Raw genomic sequence first — 24,882 nt, 5'->3', positions numbered from 1 at the left:
TGTAGTCCTTTACATAACAAAGGAGCATGATATATAGAGGAATTATCTTTTTGTTACAATATTAACAAAGCACCCTTGGTCAATGTGGGACTCTAAGGGGTTTTCCAGACAGACATACTGTTTGATGTTTGAATTGTATGAGACACAGGCATCTGGGATCTTGATTGAGGAATATGGAGATTGTTTTTAGATGTGTATTTTAACATTGTGATATTTTGTGTACAATAAAGTTAAGTGATTTAATTCATTGGTTTAGGTATGTATATATAAATCTTCAAGTAACCAATTTCCAGATTTGGCTGAGTCTGTAGTACCATTAGGTGTAATTAATTTCCTAATGGTAGCCAGGATGTTTCGTGTCTGCTCAGATGATGGGTCTGTCAGGGGAATCTTCCGGTAGATCTGCAAAATGAGAAGAATTTTTATATGATTAAATGTCGATTTAAGAACAGAGCTCCTAGCAGCTGCCCCTACAAGGATTTTGCAAACCTGGCAATGATTTCACAGAAAGTAATTACTGTATATTGTTCAACATATTTGAACATGCAAGCATTAGATCTTGATTAAAATAGTGCCTACAGATACATGTGATATACTTTACCAATGCCACATATCTAATTTCTCACCTAATTTTGAAAAAAGTAAGTACACCCCCTACATTTACCACTGTTTCAAGTCCACGGAATTAAAATTGGGTGTTCCAAATTAGGTGCCAATGATCACAACCTCTTCAGGATGTATAGGTGGAAACTCTGATATCAAAAGTCTGGTGTTCACTTTGCCATTGCCATCATGCTAAGCTCAGCAGAGCTCTGTAAGGCTCTCAGAAATAAAGTTGTGGATGCCTATTAATCTGGCAAGAAATTTAAAAAGATTGCTAAATGATTTGAAATCAATCATTCCACTGTGAGGAAAATAATCTATAAGTGGCATAGATTTCAACAACTGCTAATTTGTCCAAGACTGGCAGGGTCCGGCAAATCCAACCCAAAAGCCAGTCATAAAATAAATTTCCAATAACCTGAAAATTTCATCAAAGAGTGCTCAGAGACTGCAGAATCCCCCCCCCCAGACCCCCCTTATTCTTACCCGAGCCTGACCCAAACCAGCTATGTACACGAGAGCAGCGCCCCTCACTTCTGTTTCCCTCCTCCCTGGGCAGATTGATAACAGCAGGAGCTGCTGTCAGTTAAATGCTGTGCCGAGCGATCAGGGTGCAAGCCCAAGCTGCCCGTTCTGTGTCAATAGACACAAACAGGGTGGCTCGGGATTGAGCACGCACAGATGCCCCCATAGAAAGCAGGTTTCCATTGGGGCATTCACTGAAGAGGAGGAGCCTGGAACCCCAGCAGAGGAGGCAGATCGGGGCTGCTCTGTGCAAAACCATTGCACAGAGCAGGCAAGTGTGACATATTTGTCATTTTAATATAATAAAAAAATTAAGCTTTAACCACTTGCGTTATACGTCGGCTGTTTGAAGAGGGATATTGTTGTTATGGCAGCAGCTAGCTGCCATAACCCCAGTATCCTCTTCTTCAGCGGGCAGTGCGCTTTTATATAAAAGTGGTCTCTGCGGCGGATTCACCGCAAAATCACTTTTATCGGGGGGCTTCCGCCCCATTGCTCTTAAAAGGAGAATTTTTTATTTTTATTTTTTGTTTAAAATATGAGATCTGAGGTCTTTTTAACCAAAGATCTCTTTTTTAAGAGGTCCTGTCATGCTTTTTTTTTCCTATTACAAGGGATGTTTACATCCCTTGTAATAGGAATAAAAGTGACCCAAAAAAATGTGTCAAAATAAAAAGTAAAATAAATAAGGAAAGATAAATAAAAAATTTAAAGCGCCCTGTCCCGACGAGCTTGCGCGTAGAAGCGAACGCATATGTAAAACAAGTGTTCAAACCACACATGATGTATCGCCGTGATCGTTAGAGCGCGAGCAATAATTCTAGCCCTAGACCTCCTCTGTAACTCAAAACTGGTAACCTGTAGAAATTTTTAAACGTCGCCCATGGAGATTTTTAAGGGTAAACGTTTGTCGCCATTCCACGAGCGGGCGCAAATTTTAAGCATGACATGTTGGGTATCAATTTACTCGGCATAACATTATCTTTCACAAAATAAAAAAATTGAGCTAACTTTACTATTGTCTTATTTTTTTAATTAAAAAAGTGTATTTTTTCCAAAAAAAGTGCGCTTGTAAGACCGCTGCGCAAATACGGTGTGACAGAAAGTATTGCAAGGACCGCCATTTTATTCTCTAGGCTGTTAGAAAAAATATATATAATGTTTGGGGGTTCCAAGTAATTTTCTAGCAAAAAAAATGATTTTAACTTGTAAACACCGAGTCTGAAATATAGGCCCGGTCCATAAGTGGTTATTGTCGCTTTAGGAAAAAGCCTTTGTGGTTCAGAATTAATAGACAGACACAGTTCTTAAAAATGAATTTAATAAAAAAAAAAAAAAAATTCCCACATTGTTTATTCATCATCACACCAATGAATTCATCCCATGATGTAGATCCACCTCATTCACGATGCCCGATACCTGCTGACCCCTCCACAAGAAAAAAAACTTGCCGACTGCTGACACATCTGGTACCATTGCTTTTAATGAATAAGCTCCTATTGAAGTTCAGATCTGGGGGATGAAAACAAAGGGGAGGGGTCTCCCGGATGATGCCATTGACCATTTATGGTCAGAGATTCCTCTGACATCATTGACTACATATGGTTATGTCCACATATGGCCATTGATGTCACCCGGGAAACTCCAACCCCTGTCAGCTGTCATTCACCAGTCTTGTCATTTGGTGGGAGTAAAGTATCAGGACCAGATGTGTGTTGACGATCAGCGGGTTAATTCTTTTAGTCGGACTGCGGGCATCGTGATTAACGTGGATCTACATCACTGGATGACGTGATTGATGATGGATATACATTTTTTTTTTTTTTTTTTTTTAAATAAAAGGACTTGCCAAAAACTGTCTTTATTTACACGTTACTTTTCGTGTGAATCTGTAGGGGTACTATGCACCCCTTGCGAATTCACATGGAAGGCATGGACAGTATCTGGGTGTCCCCTTATTGTTTACCACCTCCGGAAGATTTTACCCCCTCCATTTTTTGCTATTCAGTACATTGCTAATTTAACGCCATGCAACTGTGTACCCAAACAAAGTTTATATCATTTATTTTCCCACAAATAGCGTTTTCTTTTGATGGTATTTGATCACCACTGGGTTTTTAATTTTTTTGCGATATAAAACGAAAAGAAGATCGAACATTTTGAGAAAAGAAAAAACAATATTTTTTACTTTCTGTTATAAAACATATTCAATAAAAAAAAAAATGTATTCAGAAATTTTGGCCAAAATGTATTCTGCTACTTGTTTTTGATAACAAGTGTATATTGATTGGTTTGCGTGAAAGTTATAGCGTCTACAAACTATGGTATATATACTGGAATTTTTATACTAATAATGGCAGCGATAATGGGACTGCGATAGTGCGGCCAGCAATCTTACACTAACTGACTAACTGTCACTGACATCACCAGTGTCATTAATACAGCAATAATACTATACACCAGGGATATGCAATTAGCGGACCTCCAGCTGTTGCAGAACTATAAGTCCCATGAGGCAAAGCAAGACTCTGACAGCCACAAGCATGACACCCAGAGGCAGACGCATGATGGGACTTGTAGTTTTGCAACAGCTGGAGGTCCGCTAATTGCATATCCCTGCTATACACTGTCACTGTACTAATGACACTGGCTGGGAAGGGGGTAACATCTAGGGGGATCGAGGGGTTAAATGCGTGCCTAACTGTGTGCAATGTGTGTAAAGTGTGCTGCTTTATACTAATAGATCACTCATCCCTAGTTTCACTAGTTTTTCATCCCTGCTCCCTCTGTACAGAGCTCTGTGTTATTTTCCAACACAGAACTCTGGGCTGTGATTGCACAAAACCCATCAGCAGGTCCCAGCCATGAATCATTGGCTAGGACTTGCTGACAGGCTTCCACTGTGTACAATAACAGCGGGTGCTGGGTGGGGGGAGGGGTTGCGCACCCTAAACCCAGAAGTAGGCAGCGACTTATAGATATGTCACTTTGGCTACAGCGACCACTCGCCTGTAGTACATTGCAGGTGGGTGGTCACCAAGTTGTTAAAGGGGTCTTCTAGATTACGATAAGATTCCTGCTCGCAGACCCCCACAACCACTGGGCCAGGGTTGTGGAGGAAGAGGTCCTTGTCCTCATCAATATGGGGACAAGGTGCTTTGCCAGGGTGATCTCCCCTGGTGTCGACGATGTGTGGCTTGGTATGGGTCAGGAGAGATGGGGGGGGGGGATCTATACAGGTTACTGCTAGTCACTAACACTTAAGCAGGTGTCTGATTGGTTCATCGGAGTCCAAGGACGTTCTTGCTTTTTCCACAATACATCATTACATTCATTGATATTTGTATTAAATTTTTTTTTCAATAACTTATCACTTTTATGTAGTCCAAGGGCTAGTAGACCTCTAGGTGCAAATTAGACAGAAGTCCAAAAGGCTGGTTGGCCTCTAGGCACAAATTAGACAGAAGTCCTCCATATTTGGGTGGCTCCTAAGAAATGATAGTCCGTAGAAATTCGTGACTTCATATGTGGAACATATCAATGGGTGCATAACATCTGAAGTGAAGAAAACACCAGCACCGACAATAAAGAGGCTTACCGGATCAATTGGACCCAAAGAGACATACGCTGAGTTGGGTCAAAACAGGCTTAGGTGGTAGGCAGCTGTAGGAGGTCCGGAGAAGTTGGAGGGATGGAGGTCCTAAGATAAACTGTGGACCAGTGTGTCTCTCAAGGTCATGTCAGAAGACAAGTGGCAGTATCGATAGATGGAAAGGAAAAAAAGGAAAGGCCACATAGTGTAAATCCATAAAAAAGGTAACAAATTTATTAAAAACCAAGAAATACACTCACATGTAAATCTTTAAAATCAGCGCTGTAAACATATGGCGGCAGTGGGGTCCTACACTACGTGGCCTTTCCTTTTTCCTTTCCATCCATCGATACTGCCACTTGTCTTCTGACATGACCTTGAGAGATACACTGGTCCACAGTTCATCTTAGGACCTCCATCCCTCCAACTTCTCCGGACCTCCTACAGCTGCCTACCACCTAAGCCTGTTTTGACCCAACTGGGCGTATGTCTCTTTGGGTCCAAGCCTCTTTATTGTCGGTGGTGGTGTTTTCTTCACTTCAGATGTTATGCACCCATTGATATGTTCCACATATGAAGTCACAAATTTCTACGGACTATCATTTCTTAGGAGCCACCCAAATATGTAGGACTTCTGTCTAATTTGTGCCTAGAGGCCAACCAGCCTTTTGGACTTCTGTCTAATTTGCACCTAGAGGTCTACTAGCCCTTGGACTATATTATCTTCATGTTTGACATTTATGGTTGTTTATGTTAGCGCTACACTTAATTTTGTTTTCCTTTCTATATGCATATACCTCACTGGCCGTGTTGGCTGCTTACCCTCTTCCCCCAGGGCAGCGCAGAATCATTTGATATATTATCACTTTTATGTGTAGGAGCTGTTTGAGCTCAAATTTGCTTCAAATTTTGAAAACCATTTATCATTTTCCTTACACTTCACAATTATATGCCACTTTGTGTTGGTCTATCACATGAAATCCCAATAAAATACATTTATATTTTTGGTTGTAACATGACAACATGTGGAAAATTTCAAGACATATGAATACTTTTTCAAGGCACTGCAAGTCACTTTTTCCCAAAGGGACACAATGTGCTGAAGAACATAAAACATTCATACCTCCTCAACATACTGGCAAGTGATGGCCCTTACAGCCTGCATATCTGTAGTGTCCATCATCAGAGTCACAGCCTGGCCCTTCCGGATCTTCACCTTTCTTTTAAACACTTGCTGGTTGTTGTAGCAGGTGGCCAATGTAGCGATAGCCATCGTCTAAAAAACACAGTCAACAGTTATAGCCTCACAGTAATACACAAATACCTGCTGAATCTGAACTCCCAGAAAGAATTCAAAATACAGATCACGTACATATACAGTATGTGAATTGTATTAACTGGAAAATAATTGTAATCCAGTTTTGCATACAAGTACCCCTTGCAGAGAGTATACCCAGTTTCTTGACCTTCATAGCAGTCAAGCAGAAAATGTTGGTCAAGAACACTCCGCCAGCCTGCTGATTGGACAAAAATAGAACCACTTATGCAATGCATGTATCTCTGCTAGATAGCACAAGGAGGGCAACATTGCTTTCTCAACATGAAGACAACACTTCTAGGAGTGTCAATCTTCTGAGTCCCCCCCAGAGCTCTCACTGGTTCCTCCTACAGAGGGAGGAACCAGAGGGAATGGAAAAGTAGCTAGAAGTGCAGAATCAAGCAGAAGATTATAGAACATTAGAGGGGAGTTCTACGGTGCATGCAGCAGGAAGGTGGAGTATGTCCCGCTATCTTTTACAGATATGGCTGAACTGAAATATGTATGGTATAATGGCTAATAGGGATGAGCTGAACCACCCCCCCCCCCCCCCCCCCCCCCGGTTCAGTTCACATCAGAACATGCGAACAGGCAAAAAAAATCAGTTCGAACACGCGAACACCGTTAAAGTCTAAAGTACACTATACGGCCTGCCCTATATACTCTGCAGAAAATTGGGTCTTAGGTGTTGGTGGTACCAGAACACTGTAAGCCCTCACAGTTATGCCCTGTACACATGGTCGGATTTTCAGACAGAAAAAGTGCGATCGGATTATGTTGTCAGAAATTCTGTTCGTGTGTGGGCTCCATCGGACTTTTTCCGTCGGAATTTCCGACACACAAAGTTTGAGAGCAGGATATAAAATTTTCCGACAACAAAATCCGATCGTTTAAATTCAGATTGTGTGTACACAAATACGACGCACAAAGTGCCATGCATGCTCAGAATAAATTAAGAGACGAAAGCTATTGGCTACTGCCCCGTTTATAGTCCCCACGTACGTGTTTTACGTCACCGCGTTCAGAACGATCGGATTTTCTGACAACTTTGTGCGACCGTGTGTATGCAAGACAAGTGTGAGCCAACATCCGTCAGAAAAAATCTGATGGATTTTGTTGTTGGAATGTCCGATCAATGTCCGATCGTGTGTACAGGGCATTATTCTTGTTGGGCGCAGGAACGGGCCCTGCTATGAAATATATCAAGAATTATAATTGCATGCCCCTGTTAAACAGGGGCAGAAAAATTGGGCCTTTGGTCGTGGTGCTGGTGGTGCCACAACACTGTAGCCCCTCACAGATACTCATGTTGGGCACTGGAACAGGCCTTGCTGTGAAATATTATTTTAAAAAGTTGTAATTACATGCCCCTAATAAACAGGGGCAGAAAAATTGGGCCTTGGGTGGTGGTGGTGCCACAACACTGTAACCCCTCACAGATACTCTTGTTGGGCGCAGGAACGGGCCCTGCTGTGAAACATGACTGCGGGTTTCTTGTCCTTCTGTGGCACCCCCTCTCTCTAGGCTCATGTTATTCCCTTCCTCAACCTGGGAACCAACATTGGAGCCTTCAAATCGCTGCGCATCCTCCAGCAGCATATAACCGACACTGTGGTCAAATAATTCTGGGGACTCCTTAATGCATGATGGTGGGGCTACAGAAGGAGTGACGGTGGACAAGGAGCCGGTGGAATAGGCCACTTTGGCAGCTGGGTTGGAAGGCAAACTACTCTGAGCTTGGGTGACAGAGTATGAGGAGGATGAGGAGGATGAAGATGGCTTCGTTATCCACTCCACCAACTCCTCTGCATGTTGTGGCTCAAGAACACGGCCAGCAGCAGCAAAAAAGGACACGCGTGCCCCAAGGCCACCTGCAGAGGATGCACCATGTCCACGACCACCACTGTTGACTATAGACACAGAGGCTGCTTGCCCTCTTTTAGTGGCCTGTGAGCGTCTGCACTGTATTGTATACACTATCAGAAGTGTAATAGAAACTGTACACACTGTATTAGATACTGTGTACACTGCCTGATAGAGATAGATATAGATATATATATATACTGTAATAGTCCCTTTCACTGGGAAAAGGGATGGGATCTCTAACCCTGTGTCCATGTCTTATGGAGAGCCAGCAGGTTGTGTGCCCAGGTGCACACAGCCCATATAACGAGGGGCTAGTGAGAGCAGAGGGTGGAGGAAGGTGGAGTGTGTGTAGCTTGTTGCTACTGCTGTGTGAAGACAGACCTGTGTCTGGAGAGTGGTCTGCCCTGTGGGAGTCTGCAGCCTATGTAAAGGGGATTCTTTGCCCAGGGACTGGGAAAGGCTGGCCAGCCTTGAGAGTCGGGGAGACTGAGGAAGCCAGTGAGTCCAGGGGGCTGTAAAGAATTGGCAAATCTGTTGAGAGCAAGCAGAGGAACTGCTGACAAGAGAGCCAGGTGGCTTGGTATGTTTTCCTTATTTTTGGAGTGCTTAATGAAGTTAAACCCCTGCGTGGGAATCCTGAATGGACCTTTTTGCTTTTGTTTTTCGGTTTAATAAACGTGGGCTACCAGGCCCTTAACTATAATGCCTGTCTGATGTGGACTCACTGCACTAAAAACGCATTTATCGCTTGAGCTAAATACCCCAAACATTACAAGTGGTGTTCGAATGCGGGCAACAGATGGTGAAGTCCGGGTCTCTGCACCAGTAGTGAGTCATTTCAGGAATTGCTGCTAGCGGTGTGTGGCAGCCAGGCAAACTGCATTGCGCAGAAGTTAAATTGATGAACTGTGTTGCATACAGGCGTTTTACCTGTGGAAGTGAGCTCAGCGTGGCCTGAGAAGATGTCTCCACCTAGGAGGGCCAGTCCAGAAGGCCAAGTGATGTGCGATACAGTGAATGAATGGTTCAAGCGGAATCGCAAAAAGTGGGCCGCAGTGCAAGGGGCTGAGATTGTGGCCTCTGACTATGTGCAACCCATGCTACCTACAGAGGAGGTTGGGGACTTCCTGAAAAAATTTGAAAAAGTTGCTGTAAGGAGAAAATGGCCTAGGGATCGGTGGCCAAAATTGTTGCAACCCTTGTTACGGATAGAGTACCGGTCGGTTTACCATTTGATGGATTGGGACCAGGATGACTACTGCAAGTTTAAAGAGGAAATTCTTCTTAGAGGAGTGTTCCAGCGCATCATGGGCCGCCAGCAATGCTCCAGGATGGGAGAGGTGTCACCGGAAGACCAAGATTTTGGAAATGCAGAGAAACGCAAAGTTTTGTGTCATGGCCGCTTAGGGAAAGTGGTGAGCTCAGAAAGGAGGGTGCAACAGTCTACATCCTGCATGAGGTATAGCCAACCGGTTTTGGAGTGCAAGTCTGCTGTTACCCCTAGCAACAGGAATCTTGTGTTGCCTACAGGGGGCATCAGTGGGTCTAGAAAGGCTGCAGTATTGCTCCGTGACCACATGGGGGCGTCAGCCTGTGGAGACACCACAGATGAAAGACATCGCACTCAAGTGAAGGCTATGACACCAGCTGCAGGAACTGGTAAGACTGTTTCAGTTTATGATGCTGAACCCAGTGAAGTGGGAGTAAGTCCAGTGGGGAGATCCGCAGTACAAATGGACATGGACTTGCTGCAGTGTGCTACCCAGAGCAGTGGGGAGGCGCAGCGTAAAGCCCAACTAGCTGCAGGGCTAGAGACTGGAAAGGACATGGGGACTCTGCATGTGCCTGCTATAATCCAGCAGATGGCTGAGAAAATTAACCTAGGGGTGACCAATACAGTTTGTGTGCCAGGTTCCCTAGTGACAGATGCTACAGAGATGCCCAGGGAAACCTCCCAGGAGCCCGCAGTGGTGAGGCACATGGTTTCCCAGGACAACTGTGGAGCCGCCCTAGTGGGCAAAAGAATGCCTTTGGAGAGGAAGGGTGGTGTGTTGAGCGTTACACGGGGTGCTGTGTGTTCTGACCAAAAACAGCCTGTTAAAGCTTATAACACTGCTATGTCTATGGCTGATGATACATGTACTTATTGTGATGTATTCAAAAGTAATGATGATGTTGAAAAGTGTATTACTGACAATGTTGATGGTTTGGTGTCTCCCATGGTAACCACAGGTAGTGCAGCAGAGTTGTCCCAGGAAATCGCAGGAGGACTCCCAGTGTTGGAGCCGGCGGGGCTCCAGGACAGCTCTGATACTGCTCAGGTGGAAAACAATGGGAAAATAGCTCAAATGAGGGAGTATGTATTATCACAATCTGATGTGGTTGACAGTGACTGGGGCAGATTGTCTGCTGCTAAACCACTCTGTCCACCTGTGTCTCCATGGGCAGAGGGAGCCGTACTACAGAGTGCTGATGACTGGAGCACAGACAGGATAGACTGGGATAGTCTCGCCATTAAGGTGATAGCGTGGTGGAAAGAAATTTCTGAAGGTAATAGTAAGCTGGACACTATTGCTGCTGTGACAAATGGAGAGGCTGCAAAGCCAGTAGACACAGGTGCGTTGGCTGTTGCAGAACTTAACCCCCTCCAGGCGGAAGGATCGGAAAAGGGCGCATATATAGCAGAAGTTTTGTCCACAGCAAAAGAGATGAGTCATGTTGAGTGCCAAGATGATGGGATAATGGATAGGGACTTGGAAGGGCTCAGTGTTGCTGAAAATGAGACAATGAGTGTGACACATGCATTTAGCGGTGCTCATTGGGAGCCGCAAGTTTTGTCAGTGGCCTCTGAGGTGGAGGTCTCTTTGAGTGTCTCAGCCTCTCAAGCCTTAGCAAATGAGCCCCTCCACGTCGTTAGTAAGGGAAACGTCCCTAGAGTTCTGTGTTTAGATGTGGCATGTCTAGAAATAACTGAGATGTTGTTGGAATTGGTGAAAATCTTTCCGCTGTATACCTGCATGTATCCACCGCAGATGGACGACCTGGTACTGCGTAGTACCAATCAGTGGAGACACGTGGTACAGGCGATGTTAAGCAATGTTGATAAAAATTGGTTACTGCAATGTTGGTTACTTTTGCAGAAAGTGGTCTCGCAGTTCTCTGCGAGAATGCTTCCAGCGACAGTTATGTGCGGAAGGCGTTCAGGGGAACTGCTAAAGGAATCAGAAATGATAGACATAGTAGAAGTCTCTCCGTATGCTGGTGTGATGAGGTGCATTCCTGCTGGTGCGATCCGAGGTGCAGCTGAGCAGTGGTTGGTACATGGCGCGTGTGCTGTCTCACCCGCTAGACCTCGTGAAAGGGAAGGGCCCGGAAAAGACGCAGCAGTAGTGGGAATTCAATCCATCACTCGCAGGGAGGTGCAGTTTGAGGTACCCGGAGACACTTTGACAGGAAATGGCAGTGTTGGTAACTGTAATGAAAAAGTGTATGAGAAGCACTGTAGAGCACTGTCGGACAACTCAGAGGTATTGGTTGAGGTACCAATGGACACAGAAATGGTTAAAGAGATTGGTGTGGAAAAATGTGGCGCAAAATGTGTGTTGGTAGGACAGTCGCTATTGGAGTGTTGGACAACCGGGAGCGATGTGAAACTGCGGGAATGTCCCATAGGGAGTAACTGCTTGCCTGTAGATGGTCCCTCCCTAGACCCTGTCCTAGCAAACCAGGTGACAAGAGGTCTTGATGATGATGATAATATTGAATTAAATAACCCCTTGTGGAACATTGCTATCGAGGTTAAACAGAAGTATGTGGTGTTGATCTCAGATGATTTGGTTGCCAAGGGTAACCACACAGGGGTTAGTGAACCTGATAAACAGATGTTGTTGGTTAGTGTTGCGTCAGGTAGTGAGAGGGGTCAGTCCCTGACAGATTTCATGGAAATGGGTCCCCAACAGTCCCAGGAGAGTAGGTCTGTGGGAGGGAAAAGGAGGATCCCGTGGCCAGAAGGTGGAAGGGATAGAGAGATTAGTGGGAGCCCATGGTTCAAGGTGAAGTGCTGGTGGAAACATACCCGGAAAAAGAAATGGGCCTACGCAGCGAATGGCTGGCACAGAGGTGTCCCATTCTTAGTGACTGGTTTATGTGTTCCTCCCTCCGGTGCGAAACAAGGGGGGAGTATAGGGAAATGTAGGACCCTGTTAAGATCCAGGGTGGGACGTACCTGGAAGCGCACCCGAAAAAAAGGTTGGGCCTACGTGGCTGACAGCCAGCACAGAGGTGTCCCAACCATGACGGGTGCTGGTGTTCCTCCCTCCGGATCGAAACAAAGGGGGGGGATATGTAATAGTCCCTTTCACTGGGAAAAGGGATGGGATCTCTAACCCTGTGTCCATGTCTTATGGAGAGCCAGCAGGTTGTGTGCCCAGGTGCACACAGCCCATATAACGAGGGGCTAGTGAGAGCAGAGGGTGGAGGAAGGTGGAGTGTGTGTAGCTTGTTGCTACTGCTGTGTGAAGACAGACCTGTGTCTGGAGAGTGGTCTGCCCTGTGGGAGTCTGCAGCCTATGTAAAGGGGATTCTTTGCCCAGGGACTGGGAAAGGCTGGCCAGCCTTGAGAGTCGGGGAGACTGAGGAAGCCAGTGAGTCCAGGGGGCTGTAAAGAATTGGCAAATCTGTTGAGAGCAAGCAGAGGAACTGCTGACAAGAGAGCCAGGTGGCTTGGTATGTTTTCCTTATTTTTGGAGTGCTTAATGAAGTTAAACCCCTGCGTGGGAATCCTGAATGGACCTTTTTGCTTTTGTTTTTCGGTTTAATAAACGTGGGCTACCAGGCCCTTAACTATAATGCCTGTCTGATGTGGACTCACTGCACTAAAAACGCATTTATCGCTTGAGCTAAATACCCCAAACATTACAATACACACACACACACACACACACACACACATACATACATACATACATACATACATACATACACACACATACATACACCTGTGTGATATATCTATCTATCTATCTATATCTATCTATCTATATATAAATAATTTTAATACACTGCCTGATGTCTATTAGAAACTGTACACACTGTATTAGATACTGTGTACACCGCCTGAAGTGTATTAGAAACAGTACACCACAGAATGCACTGTAGATATAGGCTACACTGGATGCAGAGTGTATATATATATATATTTTTTTTTTTTTTATACACTGCCTGCACTGACTGAATATCGAGTAAACACTGAATATATAGTCCATGCTATAGACTGACTGTGTATATCTATTAAATACACTGCCACTAACTGAATAACCTGCCTGCTTAATGTAACTCAAGCTATCTCTCTGTCCACGCCAACAACACTACACACGGCCGCCGTGTAAGCAGCCTTATATAGTGTGGGGCGTGGACTTAGTCCCCCTGAGCCATGATTGGCCAAAGGCACCCTGCCTTTGGCCAATTATGGCTCTCTCAGCAGAACGCGCGGTGATTGGCCAAAGCATGCAGGTCAGGTACATGCTTTAGCCAATCATCATACACCAATGTACTGCGATCTCACAGTGCATTATGGGACGTTCTACAGTGCTCAAATTTTCAGTGAACGCCCCATATGTTCAATTCATTTTAGAACAAACGAACACCCGATGTTCGAGTCGAACTTACGTTCGACTTGAACCGTGGGCTCATCCCTAGTGGCTAACTTTACGGAGAAATCTTTAAGGCCTCATGCACACTGAACATTATAAATGCTGCTTTTAGAGGCATCTAGAATTTTTTTTTCTGCCTCTAAATGTCCCTCTATGTTAACCTATGTGTCCATGCACACATAGGTGTTTAGAAAAACCCCACTGCCAGCGCATCCAGGAGCAGCAGTGGTTTAGCAGACAAATCGCTTGACATGTTAAGTGGGGTTCCAGATTCTGATAAGCTCCCCGCTCAGAGACCCCCACAATCACTGGGTCAGGGTTGTGAGGAAGAGGCCCTTGTCCTCATTAACACTGAGGGGGTCTACTGAGGGGTGGGGGGTGACCCCCTGCCACAAAACGCACCCCCCCCCATGTTGGGCATCTAGCCTGGTATGGTTGAGGAGGGGGAGGGTACTCACTCGTCCCCCCCCCCCCTTTCCTGGCCTGCCGAGCTGTGTACTCAGAAAAGGGTCTGGGATGAATTTTGGCGTGGGGTTCCCCTCCAAAGACCCCTGGTATGGATTGGGGAGGACCTCACATTGTTTTGTTCAGGATTTTTATTTGCCGGCAATTTTGTTTACATTCTGCTGTCAGTGGGGAAACCCGCTGACAACTGATGAGTCATCTGTTGTTAAGGACGCGACGGCCAGCTTCCCAGCCCGCTCCTTAACCAGCTATTCTTCACACAGAATTAGGATCAGTCGATCATTTTTTGGATGATCCAATTTCAAACTGTTACAAAAGTTTGGAATTCGTTAGAAAACGAATAAACAAAATTAAAGGAAACGATTTCAACGAAATACGTTACTATTGTCATTCAGAGATTCGTATACATCAGAATCCTTGAATAACCACAAAATTGTCCGAATTTAGGTTTACACCAAAATGAATTGCACATGTCTAGTCTAAACTTCATAATCAAATTCAGGACAAGGAAGCAGCTTTGGGCTAATTCCAAGCTCCACAGCTGCTTACACTTGGCTTTCCTTCGCTCCATTCGCCTAGGGAAGCAAAGAGACTTACCTGATACTTTTTGGAAGCCTCTTACTCACTCTCCTCTCTCCCATGTGACAGTGCTGGTCAGGAGCGGCTGGCCCATTAGGGGCACAGGGGCACCGCCCCCCTATTTTGTTTGGACATCACCTGTGCTGGAGTTATGATTTGACATGCTTGTATGTTCTCATGTTTGTTAGTATGTTTTTGGTGATTTTATTAATAAAAATGGTGCTGGTGATGCACTAGGTGTTGCTCCCTCCTGTGTCTTTCTACAGAATAGCACCAGTGTTCGATGACAGAGTGGAGAGTCTGCAGTGTTTTTTATTTTACCTTTCGTTGGGCAATAAGACCATCCATGACAAAAAGAAAAAAAAAAAAAAACACACAAAACAATTTTGTTCACTATAAAAAAGTGCTTAGACTCCCATTTACTATCTAATATGGTCGCACCAGTTGTTGCACTTACCAGCGGCACTGCACAGAATTTGAACACACTTTTGTTTCGCAGTCTGGACAGGTACAGCAAGACGTCGGGTACATACTGCAGGGCATTGGTGATAAGCTCATTCAGACACTGCAAGGCTGGCACACTATTTTCCGGCTTGGTAAAGTCAGACAAGTTCTTCCCATATTTACTCCACACCTGGTATAGACAGAGCAACAGACATCAGATTTTGAATCTATTCCACCATCCTCAGAACTCGTTCTGAATCTAGGATATGGACAATAGCCACCTCCAGTGTTGGTAAAGTCACATGTAGTACATCTCTACATTAGATGCACATTTTTCCCCAGAAAAATAGCTGTTGATCTGCCAGAAATCCGGTGAGCTCCTAACTTCTTATTTGAGCGGATAACACAGTGGCATAGAAATCCCAAGCAGTTTTACCAATACTACCCAGGTACTCCACTGCCAGACTACAAAACAACTTTCCCAAATGCTGTGGAGATGAGGAGAGGGAGGTGTGTTCTGTTGTCCAACACTTTTTTTCTACTTTTTTCTACTGTCTGCAATTTTTTTTTCATTCAGCTGTCAGCGGGGAAGCCCGTTGACAGCTGATGACTCATCTGATAAGGACACAGCGGCTGGCTTCCCGACCTGCTCCTTAACCAGCTATGCACTATGCGGCACGCAGTGCATTGTGGGGCACTTGGCGGGCAAACATCCTGCCGAGCACCCTGCAAATTCGGGTGTTTGCTGAACAGGCAATGTTCGGACCGAACTTTTGCTCGGCTAAAACTGTTCACCCAACTCTACCTGACAACACTGATTGGAATTTCAGTGCAGCAGGGTTAGTGTTGTCAGCTCCTTACATGAATTTAGGAACACAATGGATTTCTGGAAGATCAACAGGTATTAGTCTGAATTTGCAGGTTTTTAAAGGGATAAAACATAGGGAAATTTAATTTTTTTGTTTCTTAATTTTGCCCTGACCTATACTTCAACGTAAACCTGTACACGTTAAAGCTTGTGATGATCCCCAATTTGGCTGTATAAAAAGTTGTTCCAAAGGATAGATACGGTACTTTGTTCAGAGAAATGATCTGGAAGGGTGGCCCAGCAAGAATTCGGTTAGCTACCCTGCAGCTCCAGAAGTCAGAAGGAGGAGTAGCACTTCCACACCCCTTTAGTTACTTTCTGACATCACAACTTCAGCATATAGCGGGGTGTAATCTAGTAGGCCGAGAAGTTGGAAGAAAGATGCTCCTTCAAAACACCCCACATGATTCAATAGCGGCAGCTTTGGAAGCAGGGTCCTCTCCCTCAGGACTCCCTACCCTGAATCTAATGATGAGAGTATGGGAAACAGTGAAAACAATTTTGAACTTTAGAAGACCCATGGAGTACACCCCCCTCTGGGACAATAGCAAACTGGGAGAACTACAAAAGATGGGGGTAGTAAAGGAATGGGAGAGATGTGGAATAAAATATATTAACCAGCTATATCTAGACGGCACTTTGAAAACCTTCCAGGAACTGAGAGATCAATATGCTCTACTGAGTAAATCTTTTTTCAGATACTTGCAGGTCAGGCATGCATTAGAGGTATAGTTCAGAGGGAGCTCCTTAGAATGGAATACAATTCCAGTACTTCAAAAACTAATCAATGCAGAGTCAGGGAAAGGTTTAATTTCCAAAATATATTCACATGTCAATAAGGGGAGAATGGTAGGGATGGAACCCCCTTTGTACAGGAGAAAATGGGAAAAAGATGTGGGAGTCATCTCTGAACCGCAGTGGAACAGAATTTTGGAGCTGGCCTCACTGTTCCCCTCCCAGAAGATGTCACATTTGTTCTTACTATATGTAACTTATTATACTCCTCAAAAACTTTTTCAGTTCGGCCGCCGGCCAGATTCAAGATGCCCTAGGTGTGGGGATCTAGAGGCAGATGTGCACCATATGTTTGGAGATGTCCGAAGTTGTTCCATTATTGGACGGCGGTAACGGGAATCATCGACCGAGCGTTTGGAACCTCCACTAAGTTGGGGGCAAAGCATGGCCTACTGGGATTCGTGGAGGGAGAGGGGAACCCAGGAAACAACCAGCTAGCAGTCATGAGATGCTTATTTCAAGCTAGGAACCTGATCGGCCGGAGATGGCAGTCGGCATCACCGCCGTCCAGTGAGGAATGGCTAAAAAATATGAACGGGATAATTCTCAAGGAGAAATCAGTATACATAAAGCAATTTGCACTAAAGAAATATGACCTGATTTGGAAACCCTGGTGGGAAGCAAGAGGGATTAATGTTTAAATTTTATCAGTGTAGAAAAACATGAAAACGACGGGTAGCGACCTAAAAGAAAATAGATTATGAGAGATCGAAAGATGAGTGAATGAGAGGTATGGTTGGAGTTGTGAGGGCGAAGTGAATGGTTGGGGAATTTAAATAGAAATAGAACCTTAGACAGGCCCCTTTGTAGGATGTCCAACCCAACCAGGCAACACTCAAATCGTTATTATATCATATACATTGTTTAGTTAGGGAGTGGAAGTACTGGGGAAGGAGGGTGGGCTCTGGAGGAAATGTCTGTTTTGTTATATTCTGTTTTAATCACGAAATATTTGAATAAAGAAATAAAGTATTAAAAAAAAAAAAAAAAAAAAAAAAAAAAAAAAAAAAAAAAAGCTTGTGATGATAGTAAGGTCTGATGAACCCCAAACTGTGTGGAGAGAATAAGGTAGTCTTACTTACAAACAAATGGAAACCACCCCAACCTATAACTGGCCTTTGCAACAAGGAGCACATAGAAGGGCGACGCATGTAAAAAAAAAAAAAATACTGTATTTATCGGCGTATAACACGCGCCCCAAGTTTAGGAGGGAAGTTTAAGGAAAAAACTTTTAGGAGGGAAGTTTAAGGAAAAAAAAACTTACATTTTAAATGCCCATCAATGCAGCCTTGCACAGCGACCATCTGCAGACTTGTCCAGTGTCCACCTGCAGCCTTGTCCAGTGTCCACCTGCAGCCTTCATCTGCAGCCTTCCCCAGTGTCCGTCTGCAGCCTTGCCCAGTGTCCACCTGCAGCCTTGCCCAGTGTCCACCTGCAGCCTTGCCCAAAATTGCAGCATGTTTGGTTTTTAAATTTGCCGCCGCAGTGATATTTGGCTCCTCTCGCCACCGGCATAGAGCGAGCCGAGTCGAGTGTACTGTGTACTTGGCTACTCGGCTCCGCTTGCAGTCACGCCCCCGTCCCGCCCCTTGGCCCGGCTCCTATGATGGACACAACAACGGTCCAATTGCGGGACGTAAAGGCTAGGGGATTGGGCGTGACTGCGAGCGGAGCCGAGTACACAGTACACTCGGCTCGGTCAATGTCGGCGGCGCTCCTCTTGCCCACAGACAGCGGGGGATTGGCGTATAACACGTACCCATGATTTTCCCCTGATTTTTTAAGGGGAAAAAAGTGCGTGTTATACACCGATAAATACGGTAAATAAAAAACATTCCCAGCTCACTTACCATCCAGCCTGCAACAAACAGCATTAACCCTGTCAAACAGTAAATGTTATAACAAGGGGTGTAGTTTTCACGCATTTGCAAATATATGCGTAAGCTGCAGAGGCAACGCCATGGCACCCCAGTGTACTGCAGTCTTAACTCTATAAATTTTGAGTCTCCAAAGTTGGAGCATATATATAATGAATAGATTAAGGGCAGATATGCCTGAAGGGGGCCTGTTCCTCCTTAAAAAGTTTAGGGATGAACTGGACACCAAGCAATAGCACAATGGCTGCTAAGGTATCCAGTGTGACCCCTCACCAAGTCACCAACTGTACAAACAAATGGCAACCACCCCAACCTATAACTGGCCTTTGCAGCAAGGAACACATGGAAACAAACAAAAATTCCCAGCACACTTTCCAGCCAGCCTGCAACAAACCAAATTGTCCTGTCTAACAGTTCACATTAAAACAAGGGGTTAACAGGTGGGGTTAATTTTGTTTGTTGCAGGTTTGCAGGTAAGTGAGCTGGGAATTTGTCTTTGTTAGTCTTACTGAACGCCCTAATTTTTCTGAGAATTCACAGGTCAGTAACAATGGTCAGATTTAAACCTCATGCCTGTGCTAGGCAGCCATAGAAAGTGACATGTTCAATATAACACAGGCAAGCTAGGAAAGAATGCAGATGTCATAAACCTTCACCAGAGGGTCTTCAAAAAAACGTCTAATGTTCCTACACTTATGGTCATTGGGAAGAATTAGTCCCTTACAGATAGCTAAAAAGATCAATGATTTCACTAAAAACTTATCTGAGAGGCAGATATTGCTCGTAACTCAGGGAACCCCTTGCAACCTCTGGAGGAATCCTATTTGAGAAACCCTGCTCTAGATAGTCTAAGTGTAGTGCTACCCCCTAAGGAGCCACTGTAATTTAACTGGTTGTTTTCCAAGATTAGTGCAGAGACCGCTAGGCACACAGCAACAGTTCATTCACTTAGGCTCAATAGTCAGTCTAGGGGATGTCTTTTTAGAATTGTATTGCTGAAGAACTTAGAGGGTGATATGGAATACTCCAGATTTAGTGAATAAATCTGGGAGGACACTTCACTTTGCTAAGCCTCCCTGAACAGTCTTTCTGCAGGAACGCAGAAAGATGGCAGGAACTGAGTACTTGTAAAAGCTATCACAGTAAGAGCTACCACTGGCACTTCCACCCAAAAGAAAAACAGCACACAGGACCCTGAGCTCAGGTCAGTACTCATAATGTCACAGGATCACCAGATGCCCCCTTCCTGTATCCACCAGACACTTTAGTAAGGGAGAGGTAATGCCCACAATGCCACAGGACAGCCAGACCCTTACCAACTTCCAGTGGGCAATCTTCAGTGAGCTCTCTATACCAGGATGTTAGGTGAAATCTCTTGATTGGCTCCAGAAAATGATTTTAGAAATAGGCCTTCCAGCTATGTCACAGCTGGGACACTGAACATGCAGAAAACTCCAGCAGTCTGCCTGCAGAACTAGACCCAGGACTTACCAAACAGCTGTTCTGGGCCTCAGACTATTTATGGGCTCTTAAGCCACCTACAGTACTGGGCACTCCTTCCCAGGGAATGGTTGCAGCTCCAAAAATTCTCATGCTCATTTGACTTTCCAGCCCACTAGGATTCTAGAATTCTCTAGAATGCAGGGGGAAACAATCAAACCTGCAGCCTGTGATACTCAGAACAGCCTAAAGCAATCAGCAACTGCTCCACTGATTACAGAGGAGCCAAAAATAATACAATTTTCACAACATCCTAGCAACCTAAGTAGGAGGGTGCTAAATAAGATATATGTATAAGACTCTCACAGACTGGCTACAGTATGTGCTCATGCAGTACACATGTAGCGCACCCCCTAAGGAGCCACAAGTAATCTGAGATTCGCCACCCTGCACAGCCAGGCACAAATTTTGACAGGCACTCTTGAGTCAGAGAACAGTTTGTGACTTTGTTGTTTTGTTATTTATTGAGGGTAATAGCTTGGATAGGGATGGGAAGTTATGGGATGCCCATTTGACTTCAACAACTTCAGGGACAACTCTTCCTGTATACAGCTCCTCTTCTTCCTCCAGCACACACTTGCTTGCAGAACCTAGCTGGAACACTGTGAATACCTAACAGTTAGTCAGATGAAAGCAAATGGCCCATTACAGACAGGAACCCGGGGCCCATTAAGTGTGTAGCAGAATTTCATTGTCCAGCTTGCATCACAACTGTGGCTAATGATCCCAGCACCACCTCCTCAGGCACTGCTAACCCGCCTGGCTGCCCCTTTCACTAGCCCTACAGGCCAACTTCTCCCCACAGTCCTCCACACAGACATTTACCAGCCCACCTGGATGATTCTCAGGAGATCTCCCAGACGTGCTGACCTGCTCCCACTGTCCTTCCAGCACCCGAGCCCCAGACCTGAGGTCACCCCCCCACCTCCAGGCTAGGGGGCACCCTCAAGGGCCACCAACAGCCTCCTCAGCACTCCATCTCCCTCTTCCACCCGACTGCCCTTCCTGGCATGACTCATGCCTATTTATGAGGTTGCCTGCCCCCTGCCAGCCCTTTACTGGGGATTGGCTGAGGCCCTCAAATATGCCAAGCAGCTCCTCCTAACCTTCACCCACTATGTCTAGAACATTCTCCAATGTCCCAGAAAACAGGAGAAGTCACCAGAGAAGCTCCTAGGATGAGTCACCCAGCCCTGAGTCACTAAACCCTGACCCAGATTCATAGCCCAGGATTAGCCCTGAGCTAAACTAATTTTTACCTACACTAACAAATCTACATCTAGCACAGTAGAGGGTGCTACACACAGATTAGTTCTGTCAATTTAAGAAGGTACTGCTTACGACAACTCGTTATGTGTATAAAAAACACCTGTCCACGAATCTTTCTTCCATTCAAACCTCAACATCATGGGCAAGACCAAAGAGCTGTCAAAGGACGTCAGGCTGGAATGGGCTACAAGACCATCTACAAGAAGCTTGGTGAGAAGGAGACATCAATCGCCCATCGCCCTCAGTCTGGAGCTCCATGCAAGATTTCACCTCATGGGGTAAGGATGATCATGAGAAAAGTAAGGGATCAGCCCAGAACTACACGGGAGGAGCTTGTGAATGATCTCAAGGCAGTTGGGACCACGGTCACCAAACAAACCATTTGTAACACAATATGGTGTTGGATTGCAATCCTGCATGGATTAAAATCCTGCAGCACCCACAAGGTCCCCTGCCTCTAGAAGGTACATGTACAGGCCCATCTAAAGTTTGCTGAACATCTAAATGATTCAGAGAAGGATTGGGAGAAAAAGTGCTGTGGTCAGATGAGACCAAAATTGAGCTCTTTGGTATTAACTCGACTCACCATGTTAGGAGGAAAAAAAATGCTGACTATGACTCTTAGAACACCATGCCTACAGTCAAGCATGGAGGTGAAAACATTATGCTATTATGCTATAGGGCTGTTTCTCTGCTAAAGGTACAGGCTGACTTTGCTGCATTGAGGGGCCAGAGGACGGGGCCATGTATTGTAAAATCTTGGATAAGAACCTTCTTCCCTCAGCCAGAACACTGAAGATGGCAATGAAAAGAGTGGCTCAAAAAGTACACTAAGGTCATGCAGTGGCCTAGCCAGTCTCTATACCTTAATCCTATAGAAAATGTATGGGAGGGAGCTGAAACTGAGTTGCCAAGCGACAGCCAAGAAACCTTAAGGATTTAGAGAAGATCTGTAAAGAGTGGGCCAAAATCCCTCCTGAGATGTGTGTAACCAACTTCAAGAATTGTCTTACCTCTGTACTTACCAGCAAGGGTTTCTCCACCAAATACTAAGTCATGTTTTGCTTGGGGATACTTTTTTACTCACTGAACTGCAACTCAATTTATAACATTTGTATCATGTTTTATTCTGGGTTTTTGGTTAATATTCTGTCTCTATCATCTAAAAATACACTTCTGATAAAAATTCTAGACCCTTCATTTCTTTGTAAGTGGGAAAACGTACAAAATCTGCAGGGGATCAAATTATTATTTTCCCCATTGTACTTACTTGAGCCCCATCGAGATCCAGCATTGTGCATGAGAGTAACGCCTCTCCCAGCTCTGTCCCTCCATAGAGAGCAAAATCAACAGCAGTGGGAGCCATTGGCTCCCGCTGCTGTCAATCAAACTCTGTGGCGAGGGAGTGTGTGTGTGTGTGTGTGGGGAGGGAGTGACAGTGTGCCCCGCTGTCTGTGTCTATGGGGGTACTGCATGAAGAGGAGTAGCCAGGGGCACTGGTAAACACTTTAAGGGTGTCCATTTTGAGTATAATAGAATACTCCAGCACAGGACTGGAGCATGGAGTATATGTAGTTCCTCAAAGAACATATTTTAGCATATAAAAATAAAATCAAAACTAAAAGTCATGTGACAAACACTCCAAACGAATAAAAAAAAAAAATCAAGTGCAATAATAAAGCATACATCAAATAACATAACAAAGCGCTGAATAAAGAGGCTGTGTGTGCAGGCTATTGGTTCTCATCCATCCAGTGACACACACATACAACCCCCTACCCAGTGCAGCAGCACCGCTTCATAGGATCTGTAGCGCTACCTCTGCAGGAGCCACTTGGTATGATGGACTCTTTAAGCTGCTCGGTCCCCACTAAAAAACCTGTGCAACTACATATACATGTGCAACAAAATAACCTACACATATGTGGTATCGCTGTGATCATTAGGAGCAGAAGAATTTATTTGGGTTCTTCTTTGGTGGTAGATCATGGTAATAGCAAGAAATACAGCTGTAGCGCTCACTTCCAGAGGAGACCATAGCTTAAGGTCCCTAGGGTCTTTTCCTGTAATTGAACCCACAGCCAGGCACACAGTCACAGTCCCTCCATTGGCTCAATGAACAGTCCAGGAGTATGCTGGGATGTATGTAATATATACACATACACACACACACACACACACACACACACACACACACACACACACACACACACACACACACACACACACACTGAAACTGCAGCTAGCAGAATCAATTGCCTACCTGTAGTATTAGTATGAGAACACCAGCAATTGTCTTCAGGTAGCTTTAGGTGCACACTGTGCAGAGGACACAGTACACTAACTGTAAATACTGCAGCTGCCTGCCTATGGTATTAAAAGGATCAGAACAACAGCAATTGTCTTCAGGTAGCTTTAGGTGCACACTGTGCAGAGGACGCACTACACTAACTGTAAAAACCACCCTGGCTTTGGCCAATTATGGCTCTCTGTACAGACGGCGCTGTGATTGGTCAAGCATGTGGGTCATAGTGCATGCTTGGCCAATCATCAGCCAGCAATGCACTGCGATGCCGCAGTGAATTATGGGCCGTTAAGCGCCACTAGAATTTGGCACGAATGGCCCATAACATTCGCAATTCGACAAATGGTCGAACATGCGATGTTCGAGTCCAACATGGGTTCGACTCGAACTCGAAGCTAATCCCTAATCATCATTATGCATTTGATGAAAATGACACGGGACGCTAAGCTCTTTGCGTCCTTTTTTAATAAATCTCTGATGGTCACCAACCTTTGCACGTAGGATGGATATAGTGCGACCCAAGTACAATAGGTTGTAAGGACACCGCAGGACATAAAATGACAGAACCGGTTGAACATGTTATGAGCTGTTTGATTTGGAAGAACTTGCCTTTGTTGGTAGCAATACTTGTACTGCCATGCGTGATAAATTGGCAGGTCAGGCATCCTCTTTTCTTGCAGTGGAAGATGCCTATCCTGTTATCAAATTAAGATCTGATATCTAATGGGGGTCTTTTATTTATTTGGGACTTGTATTTTACCTGATGCCAGGATGTTCTTCACTGTACGAGCTTTCCTAAATGTGATTTGTGGTGCTGCCAACAGTACTGGGGCTAATCGCTGATCTAGGAAAAAAAAAAAAATTTGGGGTTGCAAGGAAAAATCAAAATAAACAGAGAGACCGCTAGTAAAGCACTTGTTACCCACTACTATCGGTCTCCCAGGGTGGTCCTCCAAAGATTTATGTACTTTGGGAAGATGATAAAAATAGAGTGCGTTTGGGATGAAACAAAAATGGTCTTACCCTCACTGTTTTCCCAAGCATCATAGACAAAAGTTTTTAGATATGCTTGATAACCTGGGAGTGGGTCAGCAGAAAGTTTAAGATAAGTGTCAGTGTCTGCTAGCAGGCGGTTTGCCTCTTTAAAATAATCCTCTGTTTTGCACGACAAGGCTACCCCCCCTTGTCGGCTTGCTTGATAATGACCTCCTTGTTAGCTGTTAAG

At 44.9% G+C, this 24,882-nt stretch overlaps 1 protein-coding gene across 1 annotated transcript in view; it reads right to left on the bottom strand.

Annotated features, from left to right (window-relative positions):
* Positions 1-252: 252 nt before the first annotated feature.
* LOC141141153 (squalene synthase-like) overlaps positions 253-24,882 on the bottom strand; it is a 43,369-nt gene continuing 18,739 nt past the window's right edge. Inside the window, exons 4-6 of the mRNA XM_073628858.1 lie at positions 15,057-15,233; positions 5,844-5,996; positions 253-402 (exon numbers count right to left, since the gene is read on the bottom strand). Of these exons, the coding sequence (XP_073484959.1) occupies positions 253-402; positions 5,844-5,996; positions 15,057-15,233 (480 nt within the window). The remainder of the gene's footprint in view (positions 403-5,843; positions 5,997-15,056; positions 15,234-24,882) is intronic.

The sequence above is a fragment of the Aquarana catesbeiana genome, linkage group LG04, assembly GCF_042186555.1.
Source record: "Aquarana catesbeiana isolate 2022-GZ linkage group LG04, ASM4218655v1, whole genome shotgun sequence".
Classification (NCBI taxonomy): Eukaryota; Metazoa; Chordata; class Amphibia; order Anura; family Ranidae; genus Aquarana; species Aquarana catesbeiana.
Note: the sequence above shows the minus strand (reverse complement) of the source record. Positions and strands in the feature narration are given on the sequence as shown.